Source organism: Mesitornis unicolor, unplaced genomic scaffold, assembly GCF_000695765.1.
Source record: "Mesitornis unicolor isolate BGI_N332 unplaced genomic scaffold, ASM69576v1 scaffold22348, whole genome shotgun sequence".
Taxonomy (NCBI): Eukaryota; Metazoa; Chordata; class Aves; order Mesitornithiformes; family Mesitornithidae; genus Mesitornis; species Mesitornis unicolor.
Window position 1 is genome coordinate 1 of NW_010201514.1, and position 17495 is coordinate 17495.

Sequence of the window (17495 nt, forward strand, 5' to 3'; positions counted from 1 at the left end):
CAAAAAACCAAACACCTGTCCTGATTTTTTTATTTATTTGTTAAAACATGAAAAAAAATGTTTTAGACAAAGAGGCCACTTCTGGAAAATAATACTTTTAGTTGAATCAGGAGAAGACTAGTTAAAATCACATAGGTTTTGCGTTTTAAAAAAAGGAAAGCACTAGGATCAGTTATTGGCACTGAGTTACTATTTACAATGAACAGAGGTTTTGCAGTTTACATAACATCAATACAATGCAGTTTTGGAGTCTTTGATTAAGAAAAAAACAAGTGTTTTTTTTGTTTGTTTGTTTTTCCTTTTTCTGTTTTTCCTTTTCATCCAGGACATTCAGATTATTAGGACAAGTGGTTGCAGGCAAGGGCTACAGAAGTTCCCAGCTTCGGCCCCTCCTGTGCATGGCGGTGCTGGAAGATGATCTGGAGAAGCTGATCACAGAGTTGGAAGCTGAAGGGCAGATTAGGCAGGGCTGAGAAACACCTGGCAATTCATGACAGTGTCTGGAGACCAAGGATTTACAGGTTGTCACCGGGCTGGTACTGGGGTTCTGTTGCAGTGAAGTAGTCTTCAAGGAAACCCTGCAAATACTCGAAAGTTGGGCGCTCCTCTGGGTCTTTTTTCCAGCAGTGGATCATGAGCTCGTGCAAGGAGATGGGACAGTCCTGAGGACACGGCATCCGATAACCACGCTCTACTTGCTCCAAGACTTCGCGATTATTCATGCCTGTAATGGGCAGACAAATCCACAGGGTTAAATTACAGGAAAATTGACCGGAGTATAGCTATATCTACAATACCTATAATTTTCTCAGTCATACTAATTTCTTTGGTTCAGACAAGTGAAACAAAACCACTGCAATGTCCTGTTTCAGCTCTTCATCTATTGCAGGGTAACCTGGATTATTTTCTTTCTCAACAGAGGGCTTTAAGATCCAGTGATGAGTAAAATGCTGCTCCCATGGTTACTCTCTTGGCTTACTCACAATGGGCAGGATTTGGCACATTCCCTCTGCAGCAACAGTAGCTGTGAAATCTATTGTGTCAGGTGGTTAAAGAAAATAACAAATACTGTGCAAAATTATAGAAATTCAGAGGAATATTTGAAACCCTCACACTGAGTGTGGGCCTTTCTCGAAGTGCTCTGTGAGGTCATGCTGCAGACAAACTCTGCCACTTGGGGCTACCAGGGATGCCCAGCAGCATTACCTTCAGCACTGGTTCAGAAGTTTGCTCCTGCTGATGATTTGCACTCCCTCCATCCTTAGTATTGTTTCTAACACATTTACCTGTCCCACCCCAACGCAGAAGAGAACAAAGTTGCTCAGAAAACAAGCCAACTGCCAAGCAAAACAGCTCCACTGCAGAACCACAGTTCTCTCTCACAAAAGTTAAAAGTTATATTACCATCATGCTTGTCTCTAACAGGCAGCCAGGCCCTTTGCTATGCAACTCTTGATTCCTCTGCTGAAGGGAGTTTTTTACTGTACCTTAATTGCAGTCAACCCCAACCTTAGTTTAAACAGCTCTTCCAGTAATTCTTTTGTCTTTTTAACAGTACCAAGAGTAAGACTAACACCGCAGGCATGCAGAAGTATTTCAGAGAAAGCATGCACATTGACTGCAAGCTTTGCGGCTTGCCAGTTGGCAAGCCCTGCCCAGTCCTTGTTGAAATATCTGCAGGCTTTACTCCACAGACTTAGTGGGTCCTGCCAAGCAGCTCTGCAGGAGAGCTAGGAGGGACACTTAAGTTCCTCCATGACTGGATCTAGAAACCAGCACCTTGTTGTTGCTCTTTCCATTAGCTTCTCCTCCCCCTGGTTTCCATGGCACCATACTTCCCTGGGTCTTGTCTGCTCTGTTCTTCCAGGGTGTCCTCTTGATGAACTTTCTTTTACCACCTTCAGGACCAAAGGGATCATCTCTTCTCTCTACTCCATATTTTTGGTAAACTTATTTGTGAGAAATAGTTCACACACCTTCTTCAATACAGATTCATTTGTCTACTCTACACTATGGCATTTTGGCTCTTTACTTGGCTGTATTCTTGGATTTGGTCTTTACTCTCTTCATTGTCTTCATGTCCTGGCTGTGTTATTTTTGTAAAGATGCTTTAAAATAAGCATCTGCAAAATACAGCCTTTCCTGACCATCCACATCTACATTCTCATCTCATGGTGGTATAAAAAACCACTTTTTCCTCTTATCTTGACAGGGTATTTTCCTCCTGCTGATTTGCAGTGTCTCCGAAAGGATCATTTTCCCAGCCTGTTGCTGGAACTACCCCTTGCCACTTGCTCCTTGGTGCAAGCTGCTTGATTTCATTTTTGAAGCCTCTCACAGGCTGCTCTGTTAGCACTTAGGCTCTCATTTGGCAATGTCCTGGTCAATCCACAGTTCTGGTTAAGCTACTGCAGTACCTTCGATCTTTAAACAAGCACTTGTGCACTGTTTCTCAGACTGCCTGTTGTGCATGGAGGAACCTCCTTAGACAACTGCCTCATCCTCCTACAAACTTCTCCTTACCGTTCCCTTTAACAGTGATAATTGCAAAAAGAAAGGTTAGATTACTGATTTATGTATTTCCTAACCTGCAGACCAACACTTTAGCACTGGTTTCTTGTGTTTGGTTTATCACCTGTATCCACGCACAGTATTGTTGGTGCTAGATGTTTACAGGTAGGAGCAAGCACTTTGTTTGGCACCTAAAATGGTCTGTGGTTAAGGCTTTACAGAATGATCAGAATAGAGTAATAACATTCCTCCGCAGACTCTGCATAGTGCTCAAGTTCTCCTGTATTACTGGCTCCAAATTGATGTTATTAGGTCTTACAGACTCACAACAAACCAGAAAAGCTTGCACACATTGAACAAATGTTGGGGTGTTCCTCATTATCCAACAAGAACATTTTCAAACATATTCTACTATTTTATTAAATTACAAAACAATGCTAGTAGTCTGTTAGTCATCACCAACCCAAAGGCGGCAGCAGCAAACCAAGCCTTTTGGCCTTGCTGTTTTCAAGATGCTACAAGAAAAAAAATGTGCATTTTGCTCATGCTGTGTTCTCAGTATTAGCTCTTTTAATGTATGTTTTGAACAAAAATCTGCACCCTTTTTCATATCCTTGTCTTTGAGTCAGCTGAATTACTTCATGTTTTGGGGTAAGAACTTCTGCTGTGCTTTGCTTCCATTACATATTAAAGGCTACAAAAAAAGTGTTACCAGTAACTCATCTACTGTATATACCTAAACCACAAACAAATGACACTCTTTGCTTTTATTTTGGCAGTACTTCTTTAAGTACAACATAAGTGGAAGCAACAGCAGCAGAAAAGCTCCTTCCCAACTGATTTGTTATTCCAAGATATCAAATGTTTGGTATTTTTATCCAGTGCATTACTCAGTGCCGCAAAGCACACTCTGAAACTTGATAATGAACTGTATGCTGGAAGAGAAACCCTGAGGAGAGAGAGGGGGAAGGAAAAACATAAACAGATCTTCACTTCTCTTTAAAACAAAACCCAACAGATAGAAAAAAGAATATAAAAGAAACATTGCTGTCTGAAAACATAGCCATTTTTTGTCCCTGGAAAGTCAGTTAAGCCAGGTTTTCTCATCAGGAAAATGCCCTTCTTTTCCTTTCTTCTTTCCCCTCTCTCCCAGTAAAACCCAGATATGAAACTAAACCAAATAATCCTCATGTTCCTTACTGGAATTCATACATCCAGTAAGGGCTGCAACACCTTGGATTTGCCAAAGAAATCTGTCAGTTTTGATGTGTGCTGTCAATTTTAAAAGGCAGTTTCAAATAAAATATTTTTTTTCAAAATCAATTTGCTTATTAGTCAGACTTATAAAAATAGCAGTGTTGCAGGTATACTTTTTACTTCTTAAAAGGTCTACTTATGTTTAAAAACCTATTATCTAGATTCACTTATCTTATCCTACAAGTTTTAGTGTTTCTCTTTTGATACCAGGAGTCTGTTGTATCTGCACTTCTAACATCACAAAGAGAATACTTGAGCATTCTGTACAATTCCTCTCTCCTAATGAATACCCAAGAGTTTCAACTCTTTTAGTAAATAATAAATGAAATTTTGCTTTCAGTACACTTCTAGACCCCTTAAATGTTTGTCCTAAAATCTTTAAATCTGTGGAATAAACTACTCAGCAAGAGTTATCTGTAGACTACAGCTATTTCACCTGCTTGAAAATCAGTTTGCGCTCATGATTTTTCTAGAACTACCATTTGGACCAAGAAGGAAACATTCAATTTCCAAAAGATGGCTTCTCCATTCGCTTTTTATTCCCTGAGAAGAGCAAAACTGAAATAACCTCTCACCATCCAGCTTTATTTGTGAAACCTTCAATAGTCTTAGGATGCACAGGATATGGCCACTTTAATGCTCAATACGGTAAAAATCTACTGCCCATATGGACTGGGGACAGAAACGCAATGCGGCTGGACTTTTCCTGGAAAAGCTGCAGTAGTAAGAGTTACTGTGACAGAAAAGAGGATGTAAGGTTTCCAGTTTTGGCTGAAGAAAACACTGGAAAGTGCTTTGGAGTGTTCTGAGGAGCCTGAGTAGATGGAGCACAGCAGATGTGCAAATAGCACAGATCTGGGCAATGCTGCTCTTCCAGAAGATCGAAAGCATTACTGTAACTAGGTAGCATCCCCACATCCAAGACTAATAAGCTATACAGATTAATTTGGGCAACAGGAAGTCCAGTGAGGACAGTGGTGGTTTTAAGCCACTTTATTCTTGCTTTCTTCTGTTGGACCAAGAATTATGCTTCTTCAAGACCCGCTGCACACTTTCAGACCAATGATCAAACTAATACAGACACAAATGCTCAAGGACTCTTCAAACAAGAGCTCAACTGCTGCCCATCCCCAGAAATGCTGTATTTCAGATTCTCCAAGAACCCACAGCTGTGCATATTTAAAGGTTCCTCAGACATGGACATGATGGCCCTTCTCTAGTACAGCTGAGAAGGTAAAACTGTGAAGTCCTCCAGAGGAGCTGGATCATGTTGGCACTCAGAGTATTCTCTCAGCAGAGGGAGGTACAATGGAGGCAGACTGATTTTGGGGTGTTGTTCTGTTTGATCTAGAAGCAAAATTTCTAACTTCCATGGACAGCCCCAAAGAAATACCAGAGGTGAGGGCACAGGGATGGGATATGGGACACAGGCAGGGACATTATTCCATACACAGGCATGATAGTGTACTGAAGGGAACAGGAAAGCTGATCTTGAAGGAAGATAACCTTTGAAGAATAATGCTCTTCTTTACTGAGTACAGTATGAACCTAGTTATTTCTGTGCAAAAGTAGTAACAGGTTTTAAAAGTTTTTTTGGCTCCTCTGCTGCCCATATCTAGTTTTTATTTCCCCAGTGTGACAGTGGAAATAGAACCTCAATGCCCAGAAAGACTGTGAAAGTTGCTTGTTTCAATCTGCTGCCTGATGAAAAGAATGGGAAGGCTAGGAGAAGCACTAATAAGTTAATTATCATCGTGGCCCATTACATCCATTGACAGAGAAACAGGCTTGGTTGAAAGATGAAGATGAGGACATCTGCCAAAAAGTCAGTCTTGCTTAGGGGTTTGGGGCAAGGCTTGATTATGAACTTTAGTCTGATCTTCAACTCTGCCAGCGAAATCCTTACTGCTCCCCTGTCCTGCCACCACTCCAGCCTCCCTCTCAAAATGGGGCATCAGAAGAGGAATGGGGTTGAAATCTGGGGAACAATGAATACCAAGTCCTGTTCCTTACACAGTCTGTTCCCCTCATATATGCTGCCTGCCTTCTCTTTCCATCCTCCTTGTTGTGCTTCTCCCTCCTTCTACACAAGCTTAAAATAATGTCTGGTTCTCCAAGGCCTGAGGTAAAGTGCCCTGTGGGCATGGTTACCACCACAGGACTGGGGTGTGTGCTATAACTAACCTCTCCAGGCACTAAGGTCTTCTCAAACAAGAGAGCAGTCCCTTTGCCTGAGGGCCTCTCCCCGCTTCCCCTGGCCTGCTACAAGCTGTAAGCAGGAACACTGAGACAACATGCCCACAATTACTTCAGAAACTGTGTATTACAGTGAGTATCAGCTCCATGATCATCTTTGTTTCAAGGCTGACCATTTCCAGAGGTTGCAAACCCACATGCATTGGGTGCTAAAGTGGTCAGCAGTGCCTACGAACTGCGTTCTCTTACCTATAGGTCATTTACTATGACTTGGGTGAGGAGGGCCAAGATCTGCCTCTCAGGGTGGTTGAACTCCCATCTCCTCCTCGTGCCAGCCATATGGTGATGGCAGGAAAAGCCCCGTGGGTACATATGAACCCTACTCCCTGCTCTAGAAAGGGGCCTGAATTCATGAAGCTCTATCCTTCCAGGATATCCTTCCTCTCCCCAGCATAAAGCAGGATGTAGACAATCCTTTCTATGTCTGGGGAAAATAGAGTCCTTTCTGAGGGGCTCAGAAGGTCTTTGTCACCTTTGGGAAGTCTGAACCTTCTTTCTATCCCACATGCAAAGGCAGGCTTCTGAGAGGGCCCTAGTTCCCCTCCACATTTGCCTCAGCCTATAAAGCCTTCCCAGTTAGGATCTGGGGAATGAGACCATATTGAAACCTCTAAGGGGTTGGAAATACAAATTTAAAATAGAGATTGCCCTTAGGTAAAACTGACAGAGAGGGGAGTGATGGTAACCATGAGAATGATTAAGGCCTCCTGACTAAGCAGGGTGAGAGTCCCAGTGAGGAGGAAGGACCCTGGCAAAGAGCTCGAGCAGTGCATAACCACATACATGACCTTCCAGAAAATTGCTCACTCTGTGATATATAACACACAAAAAGTTGTTTCCAGCTACTTGATGTCTTCCTAGCATGGATAAGGGAGAGTGAGCAGGAAGGACTTTCAGGATGTGAGGGCTTTATGCAGTGAAGGATGAAGGGGGAGGATGGTGCTGAAAGAGGAGAGATGCCACTGGTTGTCTTTGATGTGCTCAAACTGCCATGTAATAAAACTGTCCACATTTTCAGGACATAGACCATGCCTGGGACTTCTGTCACAGATCCCACAAGAAGTTATATATTGCAAGCACTTAAATGCACACTCAGTGGCCTCTTTTTCCTTCAGAGAGAGACAGGAACATGTGGGAAGTGCAGACATCCTCTGCTGCTATGGCTAACACTGTGTCCAGTTACAAACCTATGAGTTAACACAGGGCTTAAATTGTCACTTTTGACTTAACAGTATTTTTCCTCTGTGTGAGTGTGTCTGTGCTCCTGTGCATGTGATAAGAGAGAAGGATGGTCACTAAGCATCTCTGCCCCACCAATGCAGAGCTCAGGGAAACAAATTCACCTTAACTCTGCCTCAGTGGTAGGATCCTCGGTACACCCACTCTGCTGGAAGTGGAATTTCCTCTTCCTGCAGCCCAGCCAGAAGCATAGCCCATTTTCTGTAAATAACACCATATCAGCTGTGTCTTACACATCTTCCTTCTGTCTTTGACCTTTGCACACACATCTGCATTTAACCCTCAATAAAGCAGCGGAAATCACAGCTTTCCCACACAGCTGCCAGTAATTCTCATGGCAAGAAGACCTTTGTGCTGGGGACTGACACAGCCACGCTGTGCAGTGACAACACCCACTGTTCTTTAACTGTATGGGGAAGTGCTGGGCAGAGGGACTCATCCATCTCACAGAAACACATCATCTTGCTTTCTGCTACCTCACGCTGTTGTCACTGTCACAGCTTACTAAGCTGCTCCCTGTTACTCATGCCAAAATTCACTGCTGATCATGAGAAGCTTTCCAGTCCCCATATCCTCTTTCCAAAAATCAGCTACTGGCTGCTAGGCACTAGTAAAGTTGAAATTCCTGGTAAAACTCTGAGAGTTTGGTTTTGCTGAGCTCAGTCTTCTGAAGTGGTGAGAGGAACCACAGGATAAACTGAATTACACCTTGGTGCTTCTCCTGCACAACTTGATGTATGGATCTGACTGCTTGATCACAGCACAGATTGAAAAATTGAAACTGCTTTTGGGTGCTTTCTATTAAATCAGCTGCAGTGCATACAGCCATACTGGTGAGTATTTAGAAACATTAAAAAAATAAAAATAAAAGAACAAAGATGAAGCTAGATGCCCTGTTGCTAGTATCTGTGCTGATAAGAAAATGAAGGGATTAAATTCTTTTCCATGTAATGCACTGCTTTTGCCTCACCCCTTTCCTCTTCACCTGAAGGCCTATGATCTTCAAGAGGCAACAGAATGAAAAGCTCTTTCTGCATAGGCAGATGCAATCATCCCTCCTACAAATCTTAATCCATTGGATACTTGGCAGGGTTTCAACAAAGAGCCAAGGGGCCTCCGGTTCCCCCATGCAGAGAATCTGGCCCTGCTGTGACCCTGCAACGAGCTCTGGCCTGCACATTACAGGATAATTTCCTTTCCTTTTCATTCACCTTAAAAGCAAGGTTTAAAATTTAAGGGTTTGTAAAAAAGAGATTCGGTAATACCAGACTTTCAGATAGTCATCAAACCTTGTAGAGAACCAGACTGACAGAATAAATGGAGTAATGCCACTCTGAGAGTTTAACTGTTGGTATCTTAAAGTGAGTGCAATATTATGGAGAGCTATTTGCTTTCATTATTTGGTTAGGAAGTATATTAATTAAAAAAATAGAACAGAATATGTTGGATTTTCTGTCCTCTCGTCACCTTTATCAAGACCATCACACGGTGGCTTTCAGTCAGGGCTATTTTTGGGCACATTCAGAACTTATGCACGGTATCCTCCTTGGAGCTCAGTGAAAATGAATATACATCCCAAGTTAAGCATACAGCTTGTTCCCACTCCTCTCCCCAGGTGAAGCAGGGCTCAGACCGTTTTCTTACCTGGGTATGGCACTCTCCCTTTTGTTACCAGCTCTGTCAGTAGGATGCCAAAAGACCACACATCCGACTTTATTGTGAACCTTCCGTACAACGCTGCTTCTGGTGCCGTCCATTTAATGGGAAACTTTGCACCTAATGAAAGCATAAATGACTCTTAATCAGAATAGAGACAGAACCAAAGTACCTGTTTGAGGGTGACTGTCGTGTCTTGCAACATGTCCAGTAGGATGGAGCTGCAGGTGAGTGTTAACAAACACCTCCACGGAGAAGGGTCAGAGAGGACAGACGAGTGGCACATGTAGGGCAGAAGGAAAGACTCAGCAGGGAAGGGGTGGGCTTGTCCCACATCCCATGAGAAGGCTAAGCCATTTTAGGTTTGAAGAGTTACAAAAGAAAAAAAATGTTTTAAAAACCAATAAGCCAAATATAATAGAAATTATTTCTTGTTTTAAATTCTTTCCCTGTGATACTTGCAAGTCAAACACAGTTAGCATGTATGAACAGAAGTGAGATTTATTAGAAATGTATCCCCCCGTTTCCCTGCTCAAGCTGAGCAAAATGCAAAACAAACAAACATGGTAAAAACGTAAATTAAAAACAAACCTGATATTTCATTAGAGACATGAAAGGACTTGAAAACAACACTGCCATTTGAGTTGCTTGGAGTGCAATGATGTCAAGGCACAACTTCGGCCTGTGATTTATAACCTGACAGAGTACTCTAAGCTCCTGGCACTGACAAGCCTGTAGTGCCTTAAATACGTGCAGTTCTAATGTGCTCATCCATCATCAGAGCTTGCAGGAGCCAGTTGTGGTAAGGATGGTAAGATAACAAGCCTTTAAACACTGATTTATTTGCTTTTCCAATCATTTACTGTTTTCTTAGGGAAAATATTTTCAGTATGACTTTAAAGTCTTGTGGTAATAAACTCGTAGTACGTAAGAAAACATACGCAGACATTTCCCTGGTGCCTTGTATTAGCATACAGGCAAAAGAGTTGCGTTGCTTATTGCTGATCCCTAGTGACAAACACTCTCAAATTTGGAAGGAGGAGTGAGGAAAGCGTGACAACGTGGTCAATGCCTCTCAGGGAGTGAAGTTGCTGTTTACAGTTCCCTGCTGGCACTGTTCTGCCATCACATCCAGTGCTTGATGCCCCATATCTTCTGCTATATGCCACAATCTGACTTCATTCAGAGTTCAAAGTAAATGTGGTAATTCTCATCTCCTTACTCAGTAAAATATCAGGTGTGCTAAACTTTTTCTTGCCCTACATGTAAGTGATACTAAAAGAGACTATTACTCAGAAACAAATACATTTTTTCCAGGGAAAACTGCAGTTTCTCAACTAAGTCCTGCTAAATTAAACAAGACTTCTTCATGGGACCAATCTTAGTTTACAAGACTCCAAAATCTGCTTCCTCTTCTCTTAAAATTCACCTTGGCTGTGATGTCTAGGATCTCTGCAGCAGCAGCCTGCCATCACTTGAGCCCCTGTGCCAGAAGCTGTCCCTGCTCCAGCAGCACCAGCAGCCACGTGGGGCTGGCAACCAGCTTCCCCAGTCACAGGCAGATTTGGGGGCTATATACCCCTTGCCAGCCCCTGGAAAAACTGCAAGCTGTGTATATCTGGAGGTTGGGTTCCCTAGGCCTACAGTCATGGCTTTAGATGGGCTTATGCAGGCATGCCACAAATCGGAGGACTAATGTCCCTCTGCTCTCTCATACGTGCAGCTGAGTTAGTACACAAACACCGTGCCAGCTGAGCGAATAGCTCCAGGTTGGCCAGCAGCCTGAAGGCCTGGATGTTGTCTGGTGGTGTGTGAGACAGCCAAGCACGAGAGTTTGCTCGTGCGCTTGTTGCACACATTTTATTCAAATTCTTCTTTTTTTTAAATCAGCTGTGTTTTTCTGAGAAGCTGAGTCAAAGCTGGTCTGGTTCCCTTGTGCTTCATACTCAGATCCAAAGGTCACAGCCACTCACAACTCATCTTTGGAGGAAAGCAATCTCTTCAGACTCGTTTGTGGCCATCTCCTCTGGTATTTTTGCCTTCCTCATCTACTGCTGGTATGGCATCAGGAGGTATTTGGAGTGTCCACAGACCATGGGAAGGTGAGAAGCAAGGTAAGTAGGTGAGAAAGGGGGACAATTCCAGCACACCCCTTTTCCTGAGAGCTAGAGCTGTACAAACCCCATTGGACTATGAGGAGGACCGCTGGAGGAAGACAAATGTCTGTGCTGTGGATTTTCTGATGACAAGATAGCTACTCACTACATTTCTATGCTGGCCCTGCTATGGATGATTTTCTGGCTAAAACAACTAACAAAAAAATCACATGTTGTGAAGGGGAAGGGGAGGTTGCAGAGAGGTCACTAGCAGAGACCTGCTTCATGGTCTTCTGGATGGTTGAGATGGTCCAGGAAAGCCCACAACCCAGTATGGCAGAGCAGAGACCAGTGAGGATGCACCAGGCTGACCATCTGCACACTTAGGATCACACACAGAGTCTGTGTGTAACACAAAGAGATCACACATACGGTTTATGTCAACAAGGATAAAAAATAGCAAGGGTGTGCAGCGCTGTCTGGACACCATCACAAGCTACGTGTGCTTCCAGAAGAGCCCAAACAGGTGGCAGCTCCTATGGCATTGCAGACACAGGCAGGGCACTTCTGTGAAAACCCAAAAATCCCCAAACATGTTGAGCGCTGCTCCAAAGGCTCCCGATTGCTATAGCTATACAAGGCACTTGCACAGGCCAGATGCTGTGCATGGCTCCTGACTGACACAGTCTCTGTACTCACTCTCTTCCCGACACAGCAATTAAAAATCCCTCCCCCTCCCTCTGCAGAGGTCTCAGCAGCTTATTAAACAAGCTGACTTTGTGCTGCAAACAAATTACAGCATCAGATCATCAGATAAAATGTGTATTACTGACAAGCATGTTAATAAATCTGATAAGCCAAATTACCCCAGCTGACAAGGCAGCCTATCTCCTACTTTGAAGGCAGATTTTACATCAGCGGGGAGAAGGTTGTCTCTTTTTTTTTGCTGGAACCCACTTCATTACAAACCAGCAGATCAGTAACTTCACACGTACAAATCAACCATGTACCGTTTGCATTGGGTCAGGATAGCCTGTCTTTGCCCCAGTGCGAGGCACTAATCTGCAGCTTTTATCTCTGGGTTTTGTTTTTTTTTAAAAAAACATTTCAGTCTGGAGAAAGCCTTTTTTGGGTTTCTGCACTGCTTGCGACCACAGCAAGTCAAAGCTGCTTGTACTATTTACTGTTAGGGCAGCCAGCCCTGCCTCCTATCTCTGAGGGATTCTGTGAGGCTCAACCCTGTTTTTGGGGCCTCTGCCCAGGTCGGCCCAGGCATTCACACAGGTTATCTCCCAGAAGGATTTCTTTGGGAAAAATCAATCCCTGGCCCTGCTGTAGTTCCTCGTCGGCTATAAGCAAGTTGTGTAATGAGAAGAAGCGGAGGGGGCTGGGATAATTGAGTGACCTTGACGTACAGCTCTCAGCATGGTTTCTTCAGAGGTGAGTGAAAATCCCTCAGAGCTTTGCTTTTTCAAATCTAAATCTCGATGAAGCAGAAACCTCTGAAATTCATGCCCCAGAGCCACTGCCAGCTTGATAATGATCCTGTTTCCGGAAATGAGACAAAGCTGCTATCTCTCGTACCTTAATACCAAAACCAACGCAGCACCCCAAGCTCTAAGACCCAAAAGCATGGAAACTCTTGGGTTAGTGACCAGAGAACGTAGTGCAGCAGTGAATTGCTCCTGAGGCTGGAAAGGGAAAGCCACAAAAGGTAAAAATGAAGTGCTGAAGCAAGCATGTAATAGGAAACTAGTCAGCCCTGGTAGGCGATGATGAGTGCCATGTGGGAGGGACTGTGCAATTACCTTTTTTGTGCTGTGAGAACGAACATGAAATTACAAGCCTGGAAAACCATCAGTGATCAGAAGCAGGCTCTGCAGGCTGACTCTTCCCTGGGAAATGAGGGACAAGGAGTGGAACTGTGGGTCTAAGTACCCCTCTCACCCTCTGCCTGCACGCCTCCCTTCCCCTCACCCTTCCTCTTGACCTGGCTGTGCTCCTTCTCGCAGAGCAGATGGCATCTCCGTAGGAGCGTTTCAGTGATCCCCCTCCGGGACCCCGGGCGCTGGCTGCTGAGAAACAGGAGTCCTTCCTCCTGTCTGCTCCACGGCTCGCCTGGGGACCGGCAGGCAAAGAGCAAGAACAAAGCCCTGGACATTACGGCCCTGCAGTACAGTCAGTCGTGAACAAAAGGGATCTGAGTGGCTGGTGAGATGGGAGCCAAGTCTCCACAAAAAGAATGAGGAGAGCCTGGAAGAATGAACATCCCCATTCATTTCTAGGAAATCAAAATAAGAAACTTCACTCGTTTTTAAGCAGGGTGGGAAGGAGGAGATATTTCTAAGTGTTAAGGAGGCAAAAATGATCTGAGAGTTTACAAACACATACTAGAGCTCCCAAAATAGCTCTGAATTGTCTGGAATGCATCAGAAAGATCCTTATTGTTTCATGTGTGCTTGGAGTGGCATTGCTGCAAGTGCTGCCAGTGTAGGCAGTAGAAACAAGGCCTGGAAAAGAACTCTGCTCTTTTTTTGTTAAGGCAATTTTAAATTTGTATCAGCTGCTACTGCTTAGAATAGTAACAACTCTTCCCCAGCAACTCTGTGGAGCACTCGGCACTCTCCACAAAAATGCCGTGTGCTTGGCCAAAACTCCACATAGCTCTGTGAACCAGATCAGCATAAGGATAGCAGAACTGCATGGGAAATCCTGTGTTGGAGTTGATGGGAAGTTTCTCTCTGTTCTGTAGGATATCAGAGGTTTTAAGGCCTGACTTACAGGGCTGACATAAGCTTCGTCACTGGTGGAAGGAAACGAGACTGAATGCCTGACACTGTGTGTGGGGGAAGATGTTGTAACAGCAGCAGCCAAAAGAAGCAAGCCCTGATGGTGCAGGCTGCAATACAGTCCACCAGTGTAGTCTTTAAAATGGACGTCACTTTAATAGGCATGTTTTTCCCCTTTGATTATTCACTTCCTCTAAAAGCAAGAGGAGCCAAATGCTCATTACAAGCCAAGAACTTTTTTTTTTTGTATTATTTAATGGCAGTGTATAGCTGCTAGTCACACACTTTAAATCATTAGTGGCGTGACCATCTCTTTCCTTCCTGACAATTGCTGAGAAATGGCAGTGCAGACAACGAACCGCTTTTTATTTAACTCTCATAAATCAGGAGCAGCCAGGCCTCCTTTGTTCAAATCAAAAAGAAAATAAACCGGTCAGTAAAACATTACCACCAGGCTGAGTAATACCCGCACAGGTTCAGGAATCCTGCACTCCAGCCCGCTGGGGCTCAAAGCATCCCCATCTGTTTCCTTTCAAAACATTTAATCAGAGACAACAGTGACAGTGGGGGAAGGGAGCAGGAGATCAAGCAAGGCTGGAGAAAACCACCTCTGCCCCACACCGACAACGAGCTCTGTACTAACACTCTTAAGCCAAGAGAAAGACGACTGCTGAGGAATGACCAAAGGCCTTAATCTTCAGATTTCATGAGGCAAAACACTTTCTCCCACAGGAGCTGCCAGTCTGGACCGCTCCCCATCCCCCTCCCCTCCACTGGCCAGGCTCTCCTCCCATGTCAAAATTCCCAGTGAAGCAGTAGTCAGCTAGATAAACAGAGCAATCCCCAGATAGATCCCCTTGGAGGCTGAAGTAATAGGTCATGGGAAACAAGCGGAGGCAACCATTTCCTTCTGATACTGTGGTCTCCACCAAGTAATGCTCAAACTGCAGTTTAACTAAACAAACCAGGTCTGAATCCCACTGGAAGAAAAATTCCAGTGGCACATTAGAAACCATGTTTCTTCCTCAATAAATTAAAGGTCCTAGGCTCACCCTGGCTGCCCAGCTGGCTTAGAAGCCAAGTTAATTGCAGTGAAATGTAAATTCAGAGCGTGCTGCTTGGTCAAAAATGCACCCCTCCCTAGAACAATCTACCACTTAAGAGAGGGTCAAAAATACATTAGCGAAAGTAGGAAAACCTTTCCACAGGATGCCTGTGATTGCAGCTCTTTGTGTCTCTCTTTTAAGGAATTCTGTAGCTCTGAAGGGCTTAAGCCTGACCCTGAGGTTAGGGGAAGGAAGCATTGCCCATTGCCCTGAAGTATGGGAAGAATGGGTGACTTCTCCATTCTGGCACCATGACATGAAGCAAACACAATTCAGCTCTCTTGATCATCAGCAATGCAGGTTAAAAGCCAAACTACTTCTCCCTTCCCAGCCACTTTTTCCACAATACAAGTGATTTCTGCTGTGGGTGACAGGCAGGAAATACCCACAACTATGCTCCCTCTCCCTGACAGTCCTTGTGGTAACTGAGCTTTCCTCAGCTCAAAGTTTTCCCACCCAAAATGCAATCATTTTTATTGTCTTAAAATATCTAAGCTTCCCCTCAGCATCAGTCAGGCAGGTTTTCACAGCTTTCTAACATGAGAAGAGGGCAAAACTATTCTGAGAGATTTAAACCAGGAAGCAAACAGGTCATCAGAGGATTTCCTAGGGATCAGGAGCCTGAAGAAATCTGGCCAGAAGTAGGTCACATACTTGTCTATTAAAACAAATAATTAGTCATGTCAAACTATACGTTGGGTGATTTCCAAAGGGAACAAAAGACATGGCAGTATACCAGACAGAAACAGAGATAATACAGGACAGTTTCAAAGCCATTTTGCAGACTGGGTCTGGGTGCCTTGCTCAAGGAAAATGGTTCTTGTTTTACAGAGGGGAAGGGCCAGCAGGCAGCTTTCTGTCTACCAGAGCCTGCAGACACTCTGCTTACTCTGGAGAGAATGGCACGAGGCTATTTTTTCTAGTAAGGAGCAACTCCCACTCTCAGGCCGAAACCAACAGTGGTTAACTCTCAGTATTAGTACTTACCATGGATTCTTCAAGGTTTCCCCCATCCCCTTCAAAATAATCAGGCCTTGCCTTTCAAGTGTGAAGCAGGCAACTTTTAGGGTGGACGCAGCCTGTGGTCCACATCCCTGCAACTAGGTACTGCTGACAGCAGTTGAGAGGGGTGTGAACCGCGTGAGAGCTGTTGCTCCCAGGCCAACACAAGGTGTGCTGGAAACTCTCTGGCTCCTTCTGTCAACACTTGAGAGTTACAGAGAGTAACCTACTCTCTCCTAAGAATTAATGCCAAAATCCATGCTGAAACAGGGACTCCTGGTCAAAAGAAAAAACTCACAACAGGAAGGGGTAAATGCAGGTTCTGAAGTACTTAGCTGACCCGTCCTTTCTGATGACATACAACAGAGTTTAATAGTACACTCCTCGGCTTTGGCACTGAAATGGACGGAATGGTATTTACTGACACAGATTGAGCAAGCGCTACCAATGTACTGCCAACAGAAAGAGAACAAAACTGTAGCCCTGCAAACTTGGACCAACATCTGACAACTAAGCATGACTTGTAAAGAATGGCTAACTACAAAGAGTCTGTGTCATGGCTCAGTCTGAGCACACACATGCTTTTTAAAAAAGGCTATTATACTCGTTGATACATTTTTGTAGTGTATCAGTGGTTGGCTGTGCCCAGCACTTTGTGTGGCACTGGAAAACAGTTTTCCTATTAAAGTAATTTTTAAGTTCCAAAACAAAACATAGTGCTCAAAGAGACAGCTCCATTGCATAGATACACAATTATTTGACCCGTTTGAAATAAAGAAAAGAAGAATAGCACAGCAATGATACTACAAGGAACACTACAAAAGAAATAGCTTACATAGGCTTTTCTGGATTACCCCATTTAGGCTTTCAAGGCTGGTAAGTAAAGTATCCTCTTTGTTATGGCACCATGAGGATCCTGTCTTTACTGTCACTTCACACACCTGTGGTCCCACTCATCATCTTTGTTTCATTGTGGTCAATGTTTAAAGGGATGACAACTAAATAAAACATTCTTTTCAGGACATGCATTCATCAGTGAAGTTTTGGGCTAGGAGTCAATATGAGTTCAGGATTTACTGAAAGCAACTCCAAAGCATATGAGAGAGCACTTTTAATAGCCATGTTCCACTCTTCTCCTGTCACAGGAATGACACTCAGTGCAACGCCTGCTGCTGTATCTACCTTGTCTGGCTGTATATTCGTTGTCTTCTATCAGTCTTGCCAATCCAAAGTCAGCAATCTTGCATATTAGGCCATTCCCCACCAGAATATTTGCAGACCGCAGATCTCTGTGTATGTAATTCATTCGCTCGATGTACGCCATTCCTGCAGCCACCTGCAAGAAGCACGAAACACAGTTGGTGCAGTTTAAAATGAACTCAGACGTACACATATACATATGTAATAAACATATACACCTAAATGGCCAATACTCTGAAAACATACCTGGGCTGCCATGTCCACCAAATTTGGTAACTTCAAAGCTCTTCCTTCTCCATCTTTTAAGAAATCTAGCAAACTCCCTGCAAATGCAAAGTTGACACAATAGAGGGATGTTAGGGAAACAATGGCTATTCATCAGG

General features: G+C 43.9%; 1 protein-coding gene across 3 annotated transcripts in view; it reads right to left on the minus strand.

The window, feature by feature from the left end:
- Positions 1-321: 321 nt before the first annotated feature.
- FYN (FYN proto-oncogene, Src family tyrosine kinase) overlaps positions 322-17495 on the minus strand; it is a 36084-nt gene continuing 18910 nt past the window's right edge. For all 3 annotated transcript variants that reach the window (XM_010190131.1, XM_010190132.1, XM_010190130.1), the window contains 4 exons: positions 17359-17435; positions 17095-17248; positions 8908-9039; positions 322-724 (listed from right to left, as the gene is read on the minus strand). In XM_010190131.1, the coding sequence (XP_010188433.1) occupies positions 516-724; positions 8908-9039; positions 17095-17248; positions 17359-17435 (572 nt within the window). In that variant the 3' untranslated portion in view covers positions 322-515. The remainder of the gene's footprint in view (positions 725-8907; positions 9040-17094; positions 17249-17358; positions 17436-17495) is intronic.